The sequence below is a fragment of the Callospermophilus lateralis genome, chromosome 6 (assembly GCF_048772815.1).
Source record: "Callospermophilus lateralis isolate mCalLat2 chromosome 6, mCalLat2.hap1, whole genome shotgun sequence".
Lineage (NCBI taxonomy): Eukaryota > Metazoa > Chordata > Mammalia > Rodentia > Sciuridae > Callospermophilus > Callospermophilus lateralis.
In genome coordinates, this window is record NC_135310.1 from 84,386,740 (window position 1) to 84,411,731 (window position 24,992).

Here is a 24,992-nt window from a genome sequence, read left to right on the forward strand (position 1 = left end):
CCATACTACCAAAAGCACTATACAGATTTAATGCAATTCTGATCAAAATACCAATGATATTCCTCATAGAAATTGAAAAAGATGTCATGAAAGTCATCTGGAAAAATAAGAGACTCAGAATAGTTAAAACAATCCTTAGCAAGAAAAGTGAAGTTAGTAGCAACCCTATACCAGACCTTAACCTATTCTACAGAGCAATAATAACAAAAACAGCATGGTATTGGTGCCAAAATAGACTGGTAGACCAATGGTACAGAATAAAGAACACAGAGACTAACCCACATAATTATAGTTATCTTAGACAAAGGCATCAAAAATGTACATTGGAGAAAAGATAGCCTCTTCAACAAATGGTGCTGAGAAAACTGGAAATCCATATGCAACAAAATGAAATAATCCCCTATCTCTCACCATGCACAAAAGTCAACTCAAGGGATGGGATTGTGGCTCAGAGGTGGAGCACTCGCTTAGCATGTTCACTAGAATGCATGAGGCACTGGGTTCAATCCTCAGCACCACATAAAAATAAATTAAAGATATTATGTCCATCTATAACTAAAAAATTAATATTAAAAAAAACTCAACTCAAAGTGTATCAAGGACCTAGGAATTAAACCAGAGATACTACATCTATTAGAAGAAAACATAGAACCAAATCTCTATCATGTCAGATTAAGCCCCAACTTCCTTAATAAGACTCCTATAGTGTAAGAATTAATATCAAGAATCAATAAATGGGATAGATCCAAACCAAAAAGCTTCTTCTCAGCAAAAGACACAATTGGTAAGGTGAATAGAGAGCCTACAATTTGGGAACAAATTTTTACCACACACGTCAGATAGAGCACTAATCTCTAGGGTATATAAAGAACTCCAAGTATCTTAACAACAAAAACCAAATAACCCAATCAATAAATGGGTCAAGGATATGAATAGACACTTCTCAGTGAGAAGAGGATATACAATCAATCAACAAATATATGAAAAAATGTTCATCATCTCTAGCAATTAGAAAAATGCAAATCAAAACTACTCTAAGATATCATCTCACTCCAGTCAGAATGGCAGCTATTATGAAGACAAAAAATAAGTGTTGGCGAGGACATGGCGGGGAAAGTACACTCATACTTTGCTGGTGAGACTGCAAATTGGTGCAGCCAATATGGAAAGCAGTATGGAGATTCCTTGGAAAACTGGGACTGGAACCATCATTTCACTGTATGCCACTCTTTGGTCTATAGCCAAAGGACTTAAAAACAGCATACTACAGGGACACAGCCACATCAATGTTTATAGTTGCACAATTCACAATAGCTAAACTGTGGAATCAATCTAGATGCCCTTCAGTAGATGAGTAGATAAAGAAAAGGTGGTATATATATACAATGGAATATTATTCAGCATTAATAGAGAATAAAATCATGGCATTTGCAGGTAAATGGATGGCATTGGAGAAAATAATGCTAAGTGAAGTTAGCCAATCCCAAAAAAACAAATGCCAAAAGTTTTCTCTGATTTAGGGCTGCTGAATCATAATGTGGTTGAGGGGGGGGGGGGTTATGGGAGGATTATATGAGTTCTAGTTAGGGCAAAGGGGAAAAGGAGAGGGAGGGCAAAGGAGGGAGCATGAGGATAAGAAAGACAGTGGAATGAGATGGACATATTATCCTAAATACATGTATGAAGACACAAATAGTGAAATTCTACTTTTTGCACAAGAGATATGAAAACTTGTGCTCTATATGTGTAATATGAATTATAACAAATCCTGCTGTCATATATAACAAATCAAAATTTTTAAAAATGAAAGAATAAAAAATAAATTTAAAAAAATAAAAACATGTTCACTTAAAAATTTTCCTCCAGTCCACAGTGTCTTTAGCCATCTCTTTTAGATAAATAGTATCTTCTTGAATTGATCGAATTCAATTGATTTATTTCATGATCTTTTATTTATCTCCTCCCATATTTAAAATAAATAAGGTTAATACTGATAGAAAAAAAGTTAATAGTAAAACATACTCCTTAACAATAAAAAAATCACATAGTTGTTGATTCTGCTTATAAGCAAATAAAATTTGACCTGTGATACCTAATAATGAATCTTCTTCAGAAAAGCATTATTTATAGAAGGAAATTTTATAAAACATCCTTCACACTTACTTCATTTCCCATATTGGAAAACAATCAAAATTAATGAGAGAATTAAAATTTGTACTTTTATTTTTAGAAGTTGAAGTTGGTATATCTTAGCTGACAGGAGCTTATGTAATAAAATTAAATTTAGTAGAATAAATTAAGGAGTAAATTAAAATTAGCTTTTTTCTCACAAATTAATTTGCATTTTTTTCTTACAAGAAACTTTAGGATACCAGTAGACAAATGATATAATATTTCACTGGTATATACTTGATTTCCAGCAACAAAGGTTTTTAAATGAATTTTCCAGTGCTCCTGGACACCCAAGGTTGAGGTTCATGCACAAATACTTCTGCATTGAGATAATTTCCAAAATGAAGCTCAGAAAGAACTGCCAAATCCTAACTGCAATGAAAGCAGTTCTCACCATGCTTGGCATCAGTGATGATCTTATGCAGAAAGAGAATAGAACATCTTACTGCAAATAGAGGAATACTTTGAATACTTTCTCTACCCAAAAGAAAACTATCTCTTCCTAAGCCTCACTTTTCACCCCAGCCCTCTACATCATCGATACTGATAAATTTTGCAATTATAGTAAAATTTAGATATATACGTTTATGATTTGGAAATTAAACTTCCCTATCCTTGATCTGAACCTTGAATTCTTAAAGTGTAAATGCAACATTCTCAGGGATAGGAGAACATTAAATAGGGTCAGACTTTTATTACAATTGAGTTTTTCAATTACACAAAGTTAACTAAACATTTTGGTTACAATAGTTTCCTGAGATTGCATTTTGATAGGAAATATTATTAGGTACCTTAGGTGTGAAGGAAGAATGAAACTTCTTCAAAGGGGATTAAAGGCACTAGAAGATAAACCCAGTCTACCCCATAGCTGCTCTTAATTTTAATTGGATAATTTCTCTTTTCATGGCAATAAAGTAGAATAATACAAAGATAACCAAAATGTTCTAGGATATTAGCTAAGCATTTTTTTCATAACAAAAAAAATTTAGTATTAACCAATTATTTAGATAATTATTAAACTTGAAAACACCTTAAATTGGTGACATTATAGGGAATTCAGGGATGCAGAACACCTTCAACAGAGTTTTTCATCTAGAGTTGCAGAGGAAGATGCCAAGAACCACATACTTGGAGAAGCTGTTATGCCGAAGGATATGTATGTTTTTCTTACCTCAAAATATCATCTTCTCTAATATTCTATCATATCATGACTATAAAAATAATGATAATTTACTATGAATTTTTTTAAAAACTAGGAGAAAGGATATTGAACATTTCTGCCACAAAGAAATTATGAATGTTTGAGGAGACATTTTTATCCTGATTTGAACAGTACACAATGCATACATGTAATTAAACCATTATATGAAATACCATAAGTATGTGTGAGTTTATGGATAAATTTAAAATATATATATATTTTTTTAATTACCTTCCTGGGCTACAGATGTGGCTCAGTGGCAGAGCACTTGCCTAGCACACGTGAGGCACTGGGTTCCATCCTCAGCACCACATAACAAATAAAATAAAGGCAGTCTATCCATCGACAACTACAAAAAAAATTAAAAATAAATAAATATATATTTTTAAAAAGTCACCTTCCCCAGATGACTCTAATACCCATTGCCTCTACTCACTAGGAACAACAAACCCATAACAGTACAATGACTTCACAGAACCTCACAGTGACAAGTGACCACTTAACTGCTGATTTCCAGGCACTACACACTCCTCAGAGAGCCAGGAAAGATAATATCACATTTTGGTATGTCCAGTTTTTAATGTTTGAAAATAATATATTCCATGTGATGCCTAAGATTCAAATGGTAAACACTTTCAGTTATCTGTATACCAATTAATCATAACACTATTTTCCCAGAATGTTTTTAATAAAAATGTATTATAAAATTGTAAGAAATTTATATTACAGTAATATTTTTTCTTTCCTTGGTTAGAACCTAGACTTCCATTCCATGAGATCTTTATACATATCAAAACATTTGCCAAATATCTGACACGGTTTATGGTGGTCTGTTCTAAAACAGGTGAATTGATAACATCTCAATATTCTTTCATCTCTTGAATTTTATGATTAAAATTTTAATGCCCTAAAGATTGCTAAAGCAATCTAAGTTTTAAAGACTTGGGTTATGTTGTAAGAAAACATGGGAAAGAATAAATTCAAAGTAAATATCTACCTTCACATATTTTAGGTAATCACAAAAAGAAAAACTAATGAGAGCTCACTAGGCAGAAGTATTTAACTGCATCATATGTAGAGGGTGCACCAAACTTGGGTTCTGAAGGAAGAATGAAGAATTTACTGTAATTGAGAGTATGGGTTATATTTTCTTCAAGAACATATTTATGTGACCTTAGAAAAATGAATTCAGAATGCATTTAACATCTATAAACTCCAGAATGACAGAAAAGGCATATGGAATTTTGACCTTGTTCTAATTTAAATTCCTCTAATCTCATTTTTGTGTCTTTTTTTTTTTTAATTTCCACAGATGTTGCCAATGGCTCAGTCGGGCACTTTCCTCTTGCTCTTGATGACACACACCTCAATGAAATTCTCGGTAGCCTCAATGACACCAACAAGCCTACAACAGTAAGAAGTTCTGAGTCAATCTAGCTCTTCACCTGCCTGTTTCCCCCTCAATACCTAACAGAACCTTACAAAGAGTAGGTACTCACCAGGCATTAGAGTGAGTGAATCCATCAATGAATCACCTTCTCCACTATATAACCCCCTGCAAACAAAAAGTCATGTCCACCATGGGTAGATAAATATCAGAATGACCAAAACTCTTCAAATCAGACTGAATGAAAATAGAAACTATGTTCTCAGGAAGAGGAGCATGGTCATACTGTGAGTGAAGAAGTATGTAGATGAGAGGATTGTTATAGAATTTAATGTTGATTGTGAAAACAGGGAAGTGTTTAAGCTCCCCAAAATGCTTGGAGCCCAGACACCAGAGCCAAGGCAGGGAATCACTGTCCTCATTACCAATGAGTAATAGGTTGGGAAGGTGGGCAACAGACAATTAAGGGGACAGAAACGAGATTGAAAACTAGAACCTGGATCCACATCCTTGATACATTGCCAGAGCAACCATGCCCACTTGCCCCCGTGGCCTGGGAGACCTCTACCCTTCATGCCATCCTTATGAAGCACAGGTCAGCTGCAGGGCAAGGGCAGAAAATTCAGTCTCTCCAGCTCTGAATGAGAAATCAAAAATTAGAATCCTGCTGACCATTCTCTCTGTTCTTTAGGCCAGATGTCTGCAGGTTTGGTTAAACTACACTATGCTGTTTTTCTCTGAAAAATCCTGCTTCATCAACAGGGAAAGTACTGTGGGAAAAAAACAATTGACTATAGTTTCAAATATATTTACTATAAAATTTCTAAGATAACTAGTTGGTCATTTTTCTCATATGACTTATATCCCGTCTTCTTCAAAATCTAATATTGGTCTCTCTCTGTGTAAATATCCCCCAAATATTCCATTCAGTATTCATCACTTTAGCTTCTTAACCTTTTTATTGTATATCTATCACCGATTTCTTCGCTCAGCAAACATTTTACTAGAATACGCTTTGGACTGTGCACCAAAGATCCCAAGATGAGCAAGACACAGCCCCTACCTTTATGAAGTTATAATGCAATTAAATCTGACAAAATAGTCTAAAAGTTTTGATTGAAGATGGCAGGTATACAGACTGAGACCAAATGATTAAACCAGGCAGGTTGCAGGGGATGCAATCCTTAGTCATGTATATTCACTGATTTTCGTGAATAAACTGTCCCTGTATTTTTTGGTTTGAAAGATTCAGTGGCATATGAGAATCATGCAGGGCAAAAATGTTTGTACATAAAAAGACTCCAGGTGAGTATTTGAAGAGTTCTAACTGTCAGTGCTACAGGAGTACAGAGCGGGCAAATATTTCTAGACCCTAGGAGGTCAGAGGAAGTATTATTTTAGACATATCATGAATTATTAGTAAGAAGAAAAAAAGCATGTGTGAATGTGGGGGAGGGATGGGGTGTGTGTGTGTGTGTGTGTGTGTGTGTGTGTGTGTGTGTGATTGCTGAAGATGGGGAGAAGTGAGGAGGGTCTTCAATGAGGAAACTAGCAGGAACATGCTCTTTCTGGGCAATCTGTCAGACTATAGGAGAAGGGAGAGAATTTTTTCAAGCAGGCTGGAAAAATACTATGGAGAGCCTTAAATGCTAGAAAGAGAGTCTGGTTTTAACCCATAGATAATAGGGAGTCTGATGGTGGTGAGGGAGAGGGATGAAAATCTAAGCCATTTCATAAACGTTCTTTATAAACAACACAGAGTCTGGGGAAGGATGGTTGGATGGTGAAAGAGGAATATTCATCAAAGGGCACAAAGTTTCAGTTAGACATGAGGAAAATTTAGTGATCTATTGCAAAGAATGCTGACTCTAATCAATAATATTGCATTGCATATTTCAAAATTGCTGAAAGAGTAGATTTAAATGTTTTCTCCACAAAAAAAGTGATGAGTATTTAAAATGATGGACTTGTTAATAAGCCTGATGTAATCATTCCACATTGTAAATATATATCAAAACATCTCATATACAATTATCATTTGTTAATGAAAATAATCTTTAAACGGTAAAGACAATGAAAACTTTAAGTGGCTGAGAATAACTTCTCAGTAGTACATTTTTAAAATGTATTTGTTTCATCTGAATTTCTTTTTTTAATTAAATTTTTAATTTTTTCTAATTAGTTATTCATATAAATTTCAAATGTGCCTAATGAATGTTAAGCTTCTAGAGGATAATACCAGATGCCATCCTTTTCTCTTAGTGCCCCATAGATCCTGGCACTGTGATACACACAGATATTCAATGGATATTTTTAAATGAATGGATGAAATTCTCCTAAATAAATTGTCAGGAGCTGATTAAATGTGAACCCACATCCTCTATGTGTCCCACTACAGCTGGAGGTCATCCAGTTGTTCATGTCCATGGAAGGGGAGACCTTGTCGCCAGAAATGAGAACATGTCTGCCACCAGCCAGCTGATTTCTGTCCTTCATGGTTGTTCTCTTTTTTCAGCTCCCTTAACTCTAATTTCATTAGACCAGAGACCCACTCCATTTTCTACAGTCATATTTCTTACTTTTGTGAGAAATCTGTATAGCTTTCAGTGTCGTCTGAGTACTCAGAAAATCTGACAACCCCAACTTGGAAACTCAGCAGCAGGCTTACCCTGTATCCTGGGGACTCAAGTGCATTCAGGGCACTGAGCCACCCCTGCTGGTTTCCAAGCCAACAGGCAAGAAGGATTACCCCTGGCCCTTTGTGATCAAGATCAAATTCCCATCTTCAGAACAGTGTTTCCATTCTCAGCCACATGCCTCCAAAGGTGGCCCAAATATGTCATTCCTTCTGAAAAAAATTTCAAACTCTCTTCTGGCCTGATAGGACTTTTTATTTTCAATGTGAAGTTTGAGTGCAGATGTTCTAATTAATTCTAGATTCTTCTCTACAAAGGACTATTAAATAGTATCTCATTATCTGCAGGTTACCATCTCTAATCCAATCCTCAACAAAAAGTATTGCTAAGTCAGACAACAATGTGGTACAATCCTGATGAAGCACCATCAATATATATGATAATATAAAATGACTACTTAAGCACCACTAGAGAATATGATGGATTGAAATACAAATTTTTCACTCATAATACTTTGTCTTTACATAAGATTTCCAGTTTTACATATTGATCAATTTTAAGATATGACATTTTTTATTTTTTATTTGATCTTTTTAGTTATACATGAAGTAGAATGTGTTTTGACATACTATGTATAGATGGAGTATAATTTTATTTAAGATTGGCTTATTTCACTTAGCATGATAGTCTTCTGTTTCATCTATTTAGCTGCAAATGCCATTATTTCATTCTTTTTATGGCTGAGTAATATTCTATTGTGTATATGTACCACATTTTCTTTATCCATTCATCTGCTGAAGGGCACCTAGTTTGGTTCCATAGCTTGGCTAGTGTGAATGGAGATGCTATAAACATTTATGTGGCCATATCACTATATTATACTGATTTTAAGTCCTTTAGGTATATACCAAGGAGTGGGATAACTGGGTCGAATGGTGGTTCCATTCCAAGTTTTCTGAGGAATTTTCATACTGATTTCTAGAGGAGTTGCACCAACTTGCAGTTTCACCAGCAATGTATGAGTGTCTTTTCTCCCACATCCTCACCAACATTTATTATTACTTTTATTCTTGATTATTGCCATTCTTAACTGAAGTAATATGAAATCCCAGTGTAGTTTTTTGGTTTTTGTGTGTATGGGGTTTTTTTGGTTGGGGGCAGTTACTGGGGATTGTACTTAGTGGCACTTGACCACTGAGCCACATCCCCAGCCCTATTTTGTATTTTAGTTAGAGACAGGGTCTCACTGAGTTGCTTAGTTCCCTGCCTTTTGCTAGGCTGGCTTTGAACTCACCATTCTCCTGCATCAGCCTCAGTGTAGTTTTAATTTGCATTTCTCTAATTGCTAGAGATGTTGAATATATATATATATATTTGTTAATTGATTATATTCTTCTGTGAAGAAGACATGACATTTTTCATGCATGATGAGTGAAAGGATATATATGGTAAGGAGTGTTATATGTATGTATATATATATTTTTTTTTTCATGAAGATCACAGACTCAGAATAACAGAGTTCTCAAGGATTCTATAATAGCTAACTCATTGGAGCTTTGGTACTTAATTTAATTCCTCACGAAATTCAGAGACCTCCTCTGATCACTAAGACTTTTAATCTAAAAGCACCTGAGCCTGCATAATATACCTCTAGATACAGTATCAATATGTTATATGATATATCATGTGTTTCTGGCTTACATTAATAGGAATCCTTATTTTTTGACTCAGGAACAAGAGACTGAACTCACTAATGTTTCAGAGGACCCGCTGGAGGAGGACCCACTGGAGCAGAGGGTGGAGTTCAGCATCTCTCTGCCAAACCAGAAGTTCAAGGCAGAGCTTTCTGACTCCCACTCCACTTACTACCAGGAGATGGCAGGAAAGTCACAGCTGCAGGTGAGTGGACAGTGCCACACAACTATATCCCAACAGTGGCTCAGAGTGTGGGAGTTAACAGAACACATACCCTTTGGGATAGTATTTGCCACTTCTTGTGACCAGGCATCCATTTTTAATTATCAAAAAGAAAAGAAACACTACAATAAGTCCTAGAATGTGCACAAATTGTCCATTCTCTTTTCCATTCTTAAATGTTATTTACCTTCAGATTTTCTTTAAATAGTATTAGGCTTTTAAACCTCATTTAACCGATACCACAGAAATTCTGTGTAAATGATAATTATGGTGATGCTTTCATGAGTATATAGTTATCTCAAAACTCATTGAGTTTTATACATTAAATATATTCAGTTCTTTCATATATATTCAGTCAATCATATATCAGTAATGTGGATTACAATTCTAAAGGAATAAAATAAAATAAAATGACTACATAGGAACCAACTACACAATATAGTGGGTTGAAATATGAATTCTAATACCCAATCTTTGTCTCTACATAATATTTACATTTTACAGTTTGATGAATTGAAAGACATGACATTTTTTATGAGTGATAAGGAGAAAGCAATTATATTGTCCATGTCATCAATTATCACATGTGTCTGTCCCTGAATTCAAATGCTGTTTTATTTTCTGCAGGGTAAATCCAATGACTCTGCTGTGTAGTATCTACAAGCTTTGATAAGGCCCTTGCCTTCCTTTTAAGCCCCATCTTACACCAGTTTCTTTCATCCCCTTTGCACTCTAGTTTCTAGAAATACAAAACTATTTGCAAATTTTCCTCACTTTTAGCTTTTATGTATGCTGCCTTGTTGGTCCAGAATGCTCTTCCCCAAGCCTCATTTTAGGTATACTGTCACAGAGGGTTCCCTCCACCCATTCTGACTTCAGTACCTGTCTGCCAAGTTCACAAAAACCTAGTACACTGCTGTCACATCACTGATGACCCTGTCTTGAGGTCACTGTTTACATGTTTATGCCTTTGCTATCTCTATTCTTCCCTCCTCACAAACCACCCTCACCACCACCAGGGTATAAGCTTTCTTCCCCTCAAGAGCAGGAATTGTTTAACTTCTGAAGCCTAACCTCCTAAGGCAGAGCTTGGGACAGTAATTGTTATAAATGCCTCTGAAAAATAGAAGCACCATGAGATTATATAACTGTGAACCACGTTTATGGATAGCCCAAGTGTGCATGAATCTTACTCTGCATGGCCAGAGAACAAAAGGGCACCTGCTTCTCATGTTTGAAGAATTTAATACTTATCTCTTCTTACCCAGAGAAAAGATGAAGATGTGAAATATTCTTAACCTCCAACCCCACTCTGCATCAGCATTCAGTCAATAAAATACAAAGCATCATTTCTATAAAACTTCAAAGAGAAATACTCAGCTTAGGAACCACACAAGTACTTAGACATGGGTTATTAGACAGAATGAGCTTTTAAAAGTTTGTTAACTTTTCCATTTGTTCTTTGAAACATTCTTTTTGGCAAATTTTTAATATACTCAGAGTATCTTCAAAGTCAGATAATTGGCCATAGACTCATCACTGACGTGTTGTTAATTTTCTAAGCACCTAAATGGAAAATAACAGAAATACATTGAGGTATTTTTAAAATCTAAGTTTCAATTCCCATTTGTGCCAAGAATTAGCATTGAACATTTGGGGATCATGCTTTCCCCAGTCTTAGAAATCAAAGATAACCTCAAAGTCCCTTTCTGAGTCTAGCTTTTTAACTGCTGTAAAAAGAAATAATAGTGAACACTGTTCTTAATGCTTTACATGGTACTAACTCTTTTGATTTTTCACACAATCACATAAGTAAGTAATATTATTTCCCTTTTTTATAGGTGAGAAAACTGAGGCACAATAAAACTAATTATTATCTTCCAAAGATATTATCTGGCATCTGTTATCTGGCAAACCCAAGATTCAATCCAGGACATATGGCATCAGAACCATTGCTCTTAATCACTATGCTACACTTCCTAATTTTTCCCAAATAAATATTGTTGAGGAAAGGACTATTGTTGCATCGTCCTCAAATGAGCACCACCCTCCTTGTAGTCTCTGAAAAACGTGCCAGGTACAGAAGAGGATATCTTGGCCAGTCTGAACTCAAAGACCCATCAACTTATTCCTGCTGGTTCCCTTTTAACAGTCGGATTTCTCTAAGATGGAGCCTCTGCTTACAGCATCTGTTCTCCTCCCAGGCTCCTGGGCAGGACCACCTCAAGGCCTGCCTTCAGACAACCAGTCAGCCCACCACAACCCAAAGCTACATTAGCACAACCATTCAGGCCCATCAGGAATTAATGGACAGTGCTCTGCTGTAATTTAATTTCCACAATAAACCTAATGAGAAATTTAATACAATGTCAAAAGGAATCGCTTAGCTGTTGTCTGAATGCTTTCTCTTGTGCAAACAATTCACTGGGAACTCAACAGAGCTGCTTTTTTTACAGCCCCATTACAGCAGACTCAGGGAGAAGACCCCTGTGCATTTAGTGTTATTAATAGGTTAACTGGGCACTTAATTAGCAATTAAGTGGTTAGAGCTCCATGATTGGAAGGTCCCCCAGAAGATTACTTAGCAGAATTAACTGAAGTCTTTTGTCTCCTCCCTAGACACTGTCTACACCCTCCTAAGCAAAGCTGATTCTTAATCAATTGCAGACAGGTTCACAAAGCGGGCATGGACACAAACAATAAATTCTCTCCACCAGAGCCAGTGCTGTGGAGCATTCCTGGAGGGCAGGACAGCTCTCCCCAGTGCTGTTCCCTGCTGTCAGCGCAGCAACTGCTTCTACAGAGGCAGTTCTTTCCTTGATTGACTGTTTTCATATGTATAGCTGTCTCTGACTCTCCTGCTCTAAACACTGCAGCTCACATTTAAACCTTCAGTCCCTGGTGCTATTACTGGAGCAGCACAACAAATTCCCTGTAGCCCCAAAGCTGTTTATCACAGGAGACCAAAGCAGATCTGAAGTATGTACATATAGCCCTTTCCCGCTCCATAATAAAGATCAGCTGTACAGAGCTCAGACTCCTAGTTCTCTGTTAAACCCATAGCAGGACAGGGGTGGAGGCACAGAAACTTACTACCAGGCCATTTGTCCCTAATATCTTTAGGGACCCTCACCCTGCCCTCCCCTATTGAGTTAAAAAAAAAAAAAAGTCTGAAATCTGACTCTGCCCTTGCTAGGTTCCATGCTGTGTGGTCACTGGGGAAGTAAAAGAAAATTAGGCCCTCAAAGTCCCTAGTAATCTAGTAGGCAAGGTAGAGTATAGGCAAATAAGTAATTTAGTGTCACCAACTCTGCCAGAGTGAGCCAGGCACCTATTACCTGTTAGATATTCCTTACAGCAACCTTGTAGCATCAGTATTGTTATCCCATTTGGGCTAAGAAGATGAAAATTCAGAGATTAAGCAATAAATTCAAGGTCTTGCAGCTAAAAAAGAAATAGTAGAACCATTATTTTAACACAGGTCTACACAAGGCTCTTCTTATCACCCATCATTGGAGTTCCTATACATGCAGGAAAGGAAAACTCTTTTTAATACTGATACAAGGAAATGTAATTAGAAGGTAAATGAGCCTTCTGGGGGCAAAAAAATATCATGATGCAGCCCAAAGTCCAGTTTGAGTGATTTGGGGATTATCTGTCCATCACTGCTCTCATACTTGGCACAGGTAGAGTCAGCAGTAATTTTAGATCTGGTGACTACACAGTGACATGTTGACAAGTTTAGAGAATAAAGAGATACACTCAATTCAAATAATATTTTCTGAGTTCCTACTATGTGAATGACAATCTGCTAGAAACTAAGAACAAAGCAGGTAAAAATGAATGCACAAGTCATAATTTATGCAGCTAAGGAGCATGATCTCAGAAGAAAACTGATATGTGCCTTACAAGCCTATGTGTGATATACTGTAATAATATCTAGAGTGCAGAGGAAAGAAGTAACTTCACCTAATCCTGGAACTCTACAAAAGCTTTCCAGTTGGCAAGATGTTCAATCTGGCTTTGCAAATGGGTATGGGCAGGGGAAGCAGTCAATGAGCAGAAGATGGGGGGGTCATCTTGGGCTAAAAAAAAAAAAAAAAATCCAGGCTGAGTGCAGTGGTATACACCTATAATCCCAGCAGCTCTGGAGGCTGAGGCAGGAGGATCACAAGTTCAAAGCCAGCCTCAGCAATGGCAAGGCCCTAAGCAACAGTGAGACCCTGTTTATAAATAAAATAGGGCTTGGGATGTTGCTCAGTGGTTGAGTGCCCCTGAGTTCAATCCCAGGTACCTACCTCCAAAAAACAAAAAAGAAAAAGAATCCATAACATAGGTACCTAGAGAAATAGAAGTGCATGTAGGATGGGAGAAGGGCAAGGGTAAGTTTAATGTCACTAGAGGAGACAATATTGGCCAAGGGATAATGAAGGCAAGAAGTGTGACTGGTATGGCAGCTGGGCTGGGGGATAAGATTCAGGAAGTTCTGAAATGCCTTTCTAAAGAATTGGACTTTACTCAACAGACAGTGCATACCATTACAGGATTTTTTAAATGTATGTTTTTTATTTGTTCTAAACAGTTATACATGACAGCAGAATGTTCTTTAATTCATTGTACACAAATGGAGCACAATTTTTCACTCTTCTGTATGCAAAGTAGAGTCACACCATTCATGCAAAATCATATATGTACCTAGGGTAATGATGTCCATTTCATTCTACCATCTTTCCTACCCTCTTCCCTTTCCTCCCTCCCCTTTGCTCAATCCAAAGTTCCTCCATTCTTCCCATGTCTCCACTCCCATTATGGATCAGCATACACTTATAGAGAAATCATTTGGCCTTTGGCTTTTGGGGGATTGGCTTACTGCACTTAGTATGATAATCTCCAACTCCATTCATTTATCTGAAAATGCCATAATTTTATTTTCTTTTAATGCTGAGAAGTAATCCATTGTGTATATATACCACAGTTTCTTTATCCATTTATCCATCTAGGTTGGTTTCACAATTTAGCTATTGTGAATTGTGCTGCTAAAAATATTGATGTGGCTGTGTCATTGTAGTATGCTATTTTTAAGCAACAAAAGTGTTGGCAAGGATGTGGTGGGAAAGGCACACTCATACATTACTGGTAGGACTGCAAGTTGGTGTAACCAATCCAGAAAGGAGTATAGAGATTCCTTAGAAAACTTGGAATGGAACCCCATTTGAACCAGCTATCCCACTCCTCAGTCTGTACTTCATTTTTAATGAAGAGCAACAGATATGGAATGCTTAACTCACTTTGAAAAAACATGGCACTCAAAGAACCATTTCTCCTCCTTTTTCACACATACTCAGAAACCCCTTTCAGGAATGCAAGAGAGGTAATAGGGCAGGAGAACCAGCCAGGAATAAGAAGAATATGGTGAAAACAAAAGACATTGTGGGCTTCAAACTAACAGGAGTGTGTGGCTACATGTGAGAGGGTATCTGTGGATTCTGTCCTTTCTGATCCTGACTGAGATGGATAGTCAAGGGGAAAAGGCAGATCTGTGAAAGAGAATGACCCCGATTTGGGCAGGGGTCCCCACAGCCTAACACAGTGCCTACTGTGGAATAAACAGAAGAGTAAGAAAGATGAGGAAGCTGAGAAGGCTGAGGATGGAGACATGTGGACTCCTTGTATTTAAAGTACAGAGTAAAGAAAGGAATAGGGTAGAACAAAGAAGACAGTGGTAAGAGAGATGGTAAAGGAACCAGGAAAGAGCAGGACTCTGTTAAGAAGTAATGAGAAATGCCACTGGATTAGGAGAGAGCCAAAAAGAATAGCCTGGAGAGAACCCTCCTCAGGTATCATTAACAAGAGCAAATTAATTAAGAAAACCTGTGCAGTCTACCTGACTCTAAGAGCAAACCTATCTATTACAGTCTGTTTCTACCACTTTGTTTAAGTATAGCAGCCATTTTGAATTTAATACCATCTTTATTATTATAGATATTTTCCAAGTCATCTAATTCAATTCATATAATATTGTAGTGAAAACATTATAGTCACTACAGTTATACAGTCAGAAAATATATTATTACTATATAAGTGAAAATCCTGTAGCCAAAATGTTTCCTCCAAATACCACATTAAAGTTGTTATATAAAGTAGCCATTAAAACAGGTCAAAACTACTCAATTATGGCTTTTAAATAAATAGCAAAACACTTTCCTCTGGATTTCAGAAATAACTGAGAATGAAGTTTGACCTCTTTCATTATTTCAATTTTCATTTTCCTTTTTTCCCCTAATCATCAAAAGTATTTAGGCTTTTACAGATAGGTAAGATCTGACCCAGTAGAACCAAAGAATATTTCATAAATGTCTTTCTCTCTTGCAGATGCAAAAGGTATTTAAGAAACTGCCAGGATTCAAAGAGATCCATGTGTTAGAATTTAGGTAAGTAAAAAAATTGGACTTTTCTCAATTTTTAAATTACTTTCTCCCTGTTCTCTTCTAAAAGTGATGTCGTAGGGATTATAAGGTCACTTTTCCCTCAATTGTTTAGCTCTGCCAAGCCCTGGTGGCTGAATATATTCCAGATAAAGGAATGTATTCATTAGATGTATCTCATTAGAACATGTATCTCATTAGAACATGAACATCCTGTAACACTGGATCTAGGCAGTCTGGTTCTTTGTCTTGTGAATTTGAGGAATGAAATCCACAAAAACAAGGGTGAGAGTAAAGTGACAAAATTTACTATAATAACAGAAAGAAAGAAAACAGAGGTCCCAGAGGGGAGGGGCCACAGGAGAAGGATATCAATGGGTATCTGTAATCTATGGGGTTTAAAAGGCATATCTGATGGCCCAGCACAGGTGATTGGTGGGGTGAGAGATGTTAGCATGAACCAATCAAGCTCTCTGAACTCTGAGTTTAATAATCCAATCACAAATGCATGATTTTAATCTCTTGTTTACATCATTAGGCTGGGTCTTATCTGATAGTTTTTGTCATGTCTGTTAGAGGAAACATTTTGGATAGGGGTCTGCTTATGGTAGACCCTTGCGGGAGGGTAAGGGCAAGGGTAATAAGGAAGGGCTGCTGCGGTTGCTGTTGTGAGGAACACAAGTAGGTATTCTAGGTCAGAAGAAGGCATATGGTTAATGCTGGCAGGGAACAGCGAGTCACAGGACGTCTTTCAGACCCAATATCTCCTTTCATGTTGGTATGAAGTCCCCTTTCCTTCCTGGGCTTCTCCAAGGCCCTTATCTTGGCTGCCTGTGGGAGATCTAACTTCCTGCCTCAATCCCATGATTTTTCAGGAGTGGCACAGGAATTGTGTTACTCTTTCCAGGAGTCAGAAACAATTTTTAAATTGTTTAGCTCTGCCAAGAGTGCCCTGTACAGAGCACTCAACTGCTTGTCCTTAGCAATGTTATTAATGAACCTCTTGAGAAAATACCTCAGGAGAGACAAATCCAATAAAAGGAGCAATTAATTTGCCTTCGTGACAAATTGCATGGTTTCCTATCAAAGGTTACATATTATCTTGGGTTTAACAAACCGTGTTACTCAGGAGAGAGAGGCAAACCCAATGAAAAGTGGATGCAGAGGGGTGGAAGGAATGGGGTGGACAGGGTCAAGGGTACAAACAAGACTTCTAAAAGTATAACTTTTATATTATTTTAATATCTGAACCATAGTACTGTATTACCACTCAAAGATTATTAAATTAAAATTTTAAATATGAGAAACAAAATCATAATGTAATGCCACAATAAAGCAGGATCATGCTCCCAACACCTTGGCAGGAACAGGCCAGTAGCCCCATCCTGACACTCCAATGCAGGTGTGTGGGTTTAGGCAAGAAGTTCTCTTTATTCTACAGGTAGGGTCATAAGATGGTTTGATTTTGTTTCTGTTTGTTTGTTTAACAATGTGCAGACGGGGCAAATACTTGCCCTGGTATGAGCAGAATGCAGTTCCTTGAGCAGAAGGGAGAAAGCAGCCACACTGGAAGTTCCTCCAGGAGCTTCCCTATCTATGAGAAAGAGCTTCTAGGAGCACTTACAGGTGATTTCTTGCACAGTTGTTGGCCGCCTGATTTGTATAACTCCGAAGAAAGAAAATGTTGAAAAACGAAAGCTATAAAAGATGAAACTCTTGACATTTACCAAAACAAACTCGTTTCTCTACATTTCAAGATGCTGCTCTGCAGCATTCCAAGTGAAATCAGATGGATTAGAGAAAAATAAAAAGTGATAGGAGAATATTTTGCATAGTTGGTAAGGCCTTCTGAATAAACTACTACAGTTAAAGAATAAATTTTTAAATCTAAAGCCAAAGGAAATGATGGAAATGGTTCTCCTGATGAATGATTAAATGTTGATTGTTCCTTCCCTTTAGCAAATGAAAAAACTAATCTAAAATAAGCCTATTGCATCAAGAAACAAAAATGTTAGGTGATGAAATTTTTCAAAGTAAAACTTTTAAACATATATCTCTGGAAGCAGAGTCTTTTCCAAGTGTTTATCTCTGTCAGGATTTATTCTTGCCAAAGATGCTTATAAGTAAGTTTGATCACATTTTCCCAATGATGTTAACTATGTCATAAGACTTCAATCCACCAGAAAAATATTTTGGCTCCTGAATAGAATAAATGATATGTTTGTGAGCAAGACAAACTTTTGGTCATCAATAAGAATGCTCATTATATTGCAAAAAAAATTAATATGAAGGAAATTGTTTCCTCATAGGGATAGATCTCCATAGAAGACTCAAAACTCAGAGTCTTATACTGTCTTTACTTTAACTCATTTGTATAAAAGCTGATTTATACTCTCACAAGTACTATTGTATCAGAGACCTCATTTTATTCTCTTAACACAACTGGAAAATTAAGACATCTATTATTATTTTCACTGTTTAAATACTTTAACCATAGTATTTATGTGTAAAAACTATATTTATCTTTACTGTAAATTATTTTTACTGTTAAAATTTAACAGTAAAGGTAAAATATTGCCTTATCTCGTATAGCAAATGTAATAAACTATTCACAATCACTCAATATAGTTGGAGTGTACACTCTTTCAAAAACAGGTACACAAATGTTCATAGCAGCTTTACTTGTAATAACCAAGAACTGGAAACAACCAAAATATTCATCAACAGAGCAGTTGACCAACAGTAGCAGCATATTCTTATGACAGACTCCTTTTCAACAAAGAAATGAACTATTGGAAGATACAATAACATGGGTCTGTCTCAAAATAATGATGTTAAATGAAAGAAAACAAACAAAAATACATTATAATCACATTTATATTAAATTCTAAAAACTGCATACTGATCTATAATGATATAAAACAAATCAGAAGTTGCTTAGAGATAGTGGAGAGAGATGAAAAAGGATTACCAAGGGGCATGATAAAGCATTGGGGTGAAGAATATGCTCCCTGTCTTAATTGTGGTAATGGTTTACAGGTAGATAGTGTCAAATATATCAAATCATATGCCTTAAATATGTATGGTTTGTTTATGCAATGATAGGTGAATAAAGCAATTTTTTTTAATTAGCAGGGCTAGAGTCTTGGCCCAAGAAGCCTGGCCTCTCTCCTGAGCTTCATGGATCACAAATTATTGTTGGTCCTGTATGAATATCTACCTGGTAAAGAAGGAAATCTCTCCCCACAGAATAGGTTAGTTAAGTAGTCATAGATTCTTTCTGAAACCACAGAGGACAAGTGGGAGCATACCTATAACATGTCCACTGGAGTCATATTACATCAGAGGAAGAAAGCTAGATGAATTCATTGTTCAGGCAGGAACACCAATGACACTAATGCCATCTCATGGGTAGTGTCTTTGTGAGCAACTATTTAAAATTTTGAAAACTGAATATAGCTTCTAAAGTGAATTTATACAAACCCAGAGGAATCTAAGATATATCTCTCAGTTTTGGCAGCCAAAGTGCCTTTTTTCAGGCGATCAGCAGGTGGTGGTGGTATGGCAAAATGAGCCCAGGCAAGGGCAGATGGGCCAGAGTTTGAATCCTACCTCTACACATTCCAAATGATACTCTCCCTCTCACATCATGTTCCCATATCATGTGAAAACTGTGCTGTTGAAAAAAAAAAATTAAATGAGAACACATATGAACTGCTTGGTACATAGCACCCACTCAGTAAACAGGTACTGAATTTCTTTGCAAGCTGTCCCATGGTGAATTGGACCAATCCCTCAAATTTTATGGATCAAAGCAACTCAAAATATAGCCAATAAAACATTAGATCTAGGGTTGAACATCAGGTAAATTATCTTTAGGCATAAAGTAAACACCTAATGCTATTTAGGAGGTGAGAAACCCATGAATAAAATACTTTTTAAGAACTTCCTGGCTGGCAATAGCACCACTCAAAATGCATAGGATATACATGCAGCCTATTTAAGGAACAATATGAGGAAATAAAAGAGTTTAGGAGGAAGACCATAAAAACATATAACATTTTGAGCAAAAATTCAAATTCTAATAGAAATATCATGTAATGATGTTTACATCTGAGATTCATATAGCTGTCAATATTTCCTTCCAAATTCTTTTATTATTATTTTTTTTTATTAATTGCTCAAGACAATACAATGATTTTGACATATCATTCATTTGATTCAAATAGGGTATGAATTCTCATTTTTCCACGTGTACTGTTTATATGTGTCCTTCTAAGCTTTGGACAAACATAAGAAACTATGCAAAAATAATTTTATATATGAAATAATTCATTGAATGACTCAATAAATATCTTAAAACTTTCTCTCTCTTGCATGTTTCCATTGTACATGATGAAATGAAGACCAAAGAAAGAAACAAACGGGTAATTTGGTTTTTTTTAACTTTTAAAATATAGCATGGTTTCCTCCACAATTTGTATGTTGACTATGTACTAATAATTCTTACATATAATATCTGAGATATGCCAATGAGTTTCTTTTTCTTTAATTTTTATTGTAGGTTGTTCAAAACATTACATAGTTCTTGACATATCATATTTCACACTTTGATTCAAGTGGGATATGAACTCCCATTTTTACCCCATATACAGATTGCAGAATCACATCAGTTGCACAACCATTGATTTACATATTGCCATTCTGGTGTCTGTTGTATTCTGCTGCCTTTCCTATCCTCCACTATCCCCCCTCCCCCCTCCCCTCCCCTCTTCTCTCTCTACCCCCTCTACTGTAATTCATTTCTCCCCCTTGTTTTTTTTTTCCCCTTTCCCCTCACTTCCTCCTGTATGTAATTTTGTATAACCATGAGGGTCTCCTTCCATTTCCATGCAATTTCCCTTCTTTTTCCTTTTCCCTCCCACCTCTCACCCCTGTTTAATGTTAATCTTCTTCTCATGCTCTTCCTCCCAACTCTGTTCTTACTCTCCTTATATCAAAGAAAACATTTGGCATTTGTTTTTTAGGGATTGGCTAGCTTCACTTAGCATAATCTGTTCTAATGCCATCCATTTCCCTGCACATTCTATGATTTTGTCATTTTTTAATGCAGGCTAATACTCCATTGTGTATAAATGCAACATTTTTTTTTATCCATTCATCTATTGAAGGGCATCTAGGTTGGTTCCACAGTCTTGCTATTGTGAATTGTGCTGCTATGAACATCGAGGTAGCAGTGTCCCTGTAGCAGTCTCTTTTTAAGTCTTTAGGGAATAGACCGAGAAGGGGAATAGCTGGGTCAAATGGTGGTTCCATTCCCGCTTTCCAAGAAATCTCCATACTGCTTTCCAAATTGGCTGCACCAATTTGCAGTCCCACCAGCAATGTACAAGTGTACCCTTTTCCCCACATCCTCGCCAGCACTTGTTGTTGTTTGACTTCATAATGGCTGCCAATCTTACTGAAGTGAGATGGTATCTTAGGGTGGTTTTGATTTGCATTTCTCTGACTACTAGAGATGGTGAGCATTTTTTCATGTACTTGTTGATTGACTGTATGTCCTCCTCTGTGAAGTGTCTGTTCAGGTCCTTGGCCCATCTGTTGATTGGGTTATTCGTTTTCTTATTGTTTAACTTTTTGAGTTCTTTGTATACTCTGGATATTAGGGCTCTGTCTGAAGTGTGAGGAGTAAAGATTTGTTCCCAGGATGTAGGCCCCCTATTTACCTCTCTTATTGTTTCTTTTGCTGAGAAAAAAACTTTTTAATTTGAGTAAGTCCCATTTGTTGATTCTAGTTATTAACTATTGTGCTATGGGTGTCCTATTGAGGAATTTGGAGCCCGACCCCACAGTATGTGGATCGTAGCCAACTTTTTCTTGTATCAGACGCATGTCTCTGATTTGATATCAAGCTCCTTGATCCATTTTGAGTTAAATTTTGTGCATGGCAAGAGAAAGGGATTCAGTTTCATTTTGTTGCATATGGATTTCCAGGTTTCCCAGCACCATTTGTTGAAGATGCTATCCTTCCTCCATTGCATGCTTTTAGCCCCTTTATCAAATATAAGATAGTTGTAATTTTCTGGATTGGTTTCTGTGTCCTCTATTCTGTACCATTGGTCCACCTGCCTGTTTTGGTACCAGTACCATGCTGTTTTTGTTACTATTGCTCTGTAGTATAGTTTGAGGTCTGGTATTGCTATACCAACTGATTCACACTTCCTGCTTAGAGTTGTCTTTGCTATACTGGGTCTTTTATTTTTCCATATGAATCTCATAATTTCTTTATCTATTTCTACAAGTAATGCTGTTGGGATTTTGATTGGCATTGCAATGCATTAAACCTATAGAGAACTTTTGGTAATATCGCCATTTTGATGATGTTAGTTCTGCCTATCCATAAACAGGGTATATTTTTCCATCTTCTAAGATCTTCTTATACTTCTCTTTTTAGGGTTCTGTAGTTTTCATTGTATAAGTCTTTCACCTCTTAGGTTGATTCCCAAGTATTTTTTTTTTTTGAGGATATTGTGAATGGAGTAGTTGTCCTCATTTCCATTTCAGAGGATTTGTCGCTGATATACAGGAATGCCTTTGATTTATGTGTGTTGACTTTATATCCTGCCACTTTGCTGAATTCATTTATTAGCTCTAATAATTTCTTTGTAGACCCTTTTGGGTCTGCTAGGTATAGAATCATGTCATCTGCACATAGTGATAATTTAAGTTCTTCTTTTCCTATTTTTATGCCTTTAATTTCTTTCGTCTGTCTAATTGCTCTGGCCAGTGTTTTGAGAACTATGTTGAACAGAAGTGGTGAGAGAGGGCATCCCTGTCTTGTTCCAGATTTTAGAGGGAATGCCTTTAATTTTTCTCCATTCAGAATGATGCTAGCCTGAGGCTTAGCATAGATTGCTTTTACAATATTGAGGTATGTTCCTGTTATCCCTAGTTTTTCTACAGTTTTGAACATAAAGGGATGCTGTACTTTGTCGAATGCTTTTTCCGCATCTATCGAGATGATCATATGGTTCTTATTTTTAAGCCTATTGATGTGGTGAATAACATTTATTGATTTCCGTATATTGAACCAAACTTGCATCCTAGGGATGAATCCTACTTGATCATGGTGCACAATTTTTTTGATATGTTTTTGTATCCGATTCGCCAGAATTTTATTGAGGATTTTTGCATCTAGGTTCATTAGAGATATTGGTCTGTAGTTTTCTTTCTTTGAAGTGTCTTTGTCTGGTTTAGGAATCAGGGTGATGTTGGCCTCGTAGAATGAATTTGGAAGTTCTCCCTCTTTTTCTATTTCCTGAAATAGCTTGAAAAGTATTGGTATTCCTTTCTCTTTAAAGGTTTTGTAAAACTCTGCTGTATACCCATCCGGTCTGGGGCTTTTCTTAGTTGGTAGTCTTTTGATGGTTTCTTCTATTTCCTCAATTGATATTGGTCTGTTTAGGTTGTCAATATCCTCCTGACTCAATCTGGGCAGATCATATGACTCAAGAAATCTATCGATGCCTTCACTATCTTCTATTTTATTGGAGTATAAGGATTCAAAATAATTTCTGATTATCTTTTGTATTTCTGAAGTGTCTGTTGTGATATTGCCTTTTTCATCCCATATGCTAGTAATTTGAGTTCTCTCTCTTCTCTTTGTTAGCATTGCTAAGGGTCTGTCAATTTTATTTATTTTTTCAAAGAACCAACTTTTAGTTTTGTCAATTTTTTCAATTATTTCTTTTGTTTCGATTTCATTAATTTCAGCTCTGATTTTAATTATTTCTTGCCTTCTACTTCTTTTGCTGTTCTTTTTCTAGGATTTTGAGATGAAGTATGAGATCATTTATTTGTTGGTTTTTTCTTTTTTTAAGGAATGAACTCCAAGCAATGAATTTTCCTCTTAGAACTGCTTTCAATGTGTCCCATAGATTCCGATATGTTGTGTCTGTGTTTTCATTTATCTCTAAGAATTTTTTAATTTCCTCCTTGATGTCTTCTATAATCCATTGATCATTCAGTAACCTACTGTTCATTCTCCAAGTGATGCATGATTTTTCCTTCCTTCTTTTATCGTTGATTTTCAGTTTCATTCCATTATGGATCAGATAAGATGCATGGTATTATCTCTACTCCTTTATATTGTCTAAGAGTTGCCCTGTGACACAATGTATGATCTATTTTTGAGAAGGATCCATGTGCTGCTGAGAAAAAAGTGTAACTGCTTGATGTTGGGTGGTATATTCTATATATGTCAATTAAGTCTAGGTTATTAATTATGTTATTGAGTTCTATAGTTTCCTTATTCAACTTTTGTTTGGAAGATCTGTCCAGTGGTGAGAGAAGTGTGTTGAAGTCTCCCAGGATTATTGTATGGTGGTCTATTAGACTCTTGAACTTGAGAAGAGTTTGTTTGATGAACATAGCTGCACCATTGTTTGGGGCATATATATTTATGATTGTTATGTCTTGTTGGTGTATGGTTCCCTTGAGCAGTATGTAGTGTCCCTCTTTATCCCTTTTGATTAACTTTGGCTTGAAATCTATTTTATTTGATATGAGTATGGACACTCCTGCTTGTTTCCGATGTCCATATGAGTGATATGATTTTTCCCAACCTTTCACCTTCAGTCTATGTATGTCTTTTCCTATCAAATACGTCTCCTGTAGGCAGCATATTGTTGGGTCTTGTTTTGTGATCCATTCTACTAGCCTGTGTCTCTTAATTGGTGAGTTTAAGCCATTAACATTTAGGGTTATTATTGAGATATGGGTTGTTCTTCCAGCCATATTTGTTTATTTATGTTACTAAACATGGTTTGTTTTCCTCTTTGATTATTCCCCCCCCCCTTTACTACACTACCTCCCACTGTTGGTTTTCATTGTTATTTTCCATTTCCTCTTCCTGTAATGTTTTGCCGAGGATTTTTTGGAGAGATGGTTTTCTAGTTGCAAATTCTTTTAACTTTTGTTTATTATGGAAGGTTTTAATTTCATCTTCCATCCTGAGGCTTAATTTTGCTGGATACACAATTCTTGGTTGGAACACATTTTCTTTCAGTGTTTGAAATATGTTATTCCAGGATCTTCTAGCTTTCAGAGTCTGTGTTGAAAGATCAGCTGTTATCCTGATTGGTTTACCCCTAAATGTGATCTGCTTCCTTTCTCTTGTACCTTTTAAAATTCTCTCCTTATTCTGTATGTGGGCATCTTCATTATAATGTGTCTAGGTGTGGCTCTCTTATGAT

General features: G+C 36.3%; 1 protein-coding gene across 1 annotated transcript in view; it reads left to right on the forward strand.

Moving 5' to 3' along the window:
- The window catches only part of LOC143402489 (interphotoreceptor matrix proteoglycan 1-like), a 142,141-nt gene that overhangs the window by 36,259 nt on the left and 80,890 nt on the right, over nt 1-24,992 (forward strand). Inside the window, 4 exon segments of the mRNA XM_076859992.2 lie at nt 4,686-4,786; nt 9,128-9,295; nt 15,686-15,744; nt 20,145-20,165. Coding sequence (XP_076716107.2) covers nt 4,686-4,786; nt 9,128-9,295; nt 15,686-15,744; nt 20,145-20,165 — 349 coding nt within the window.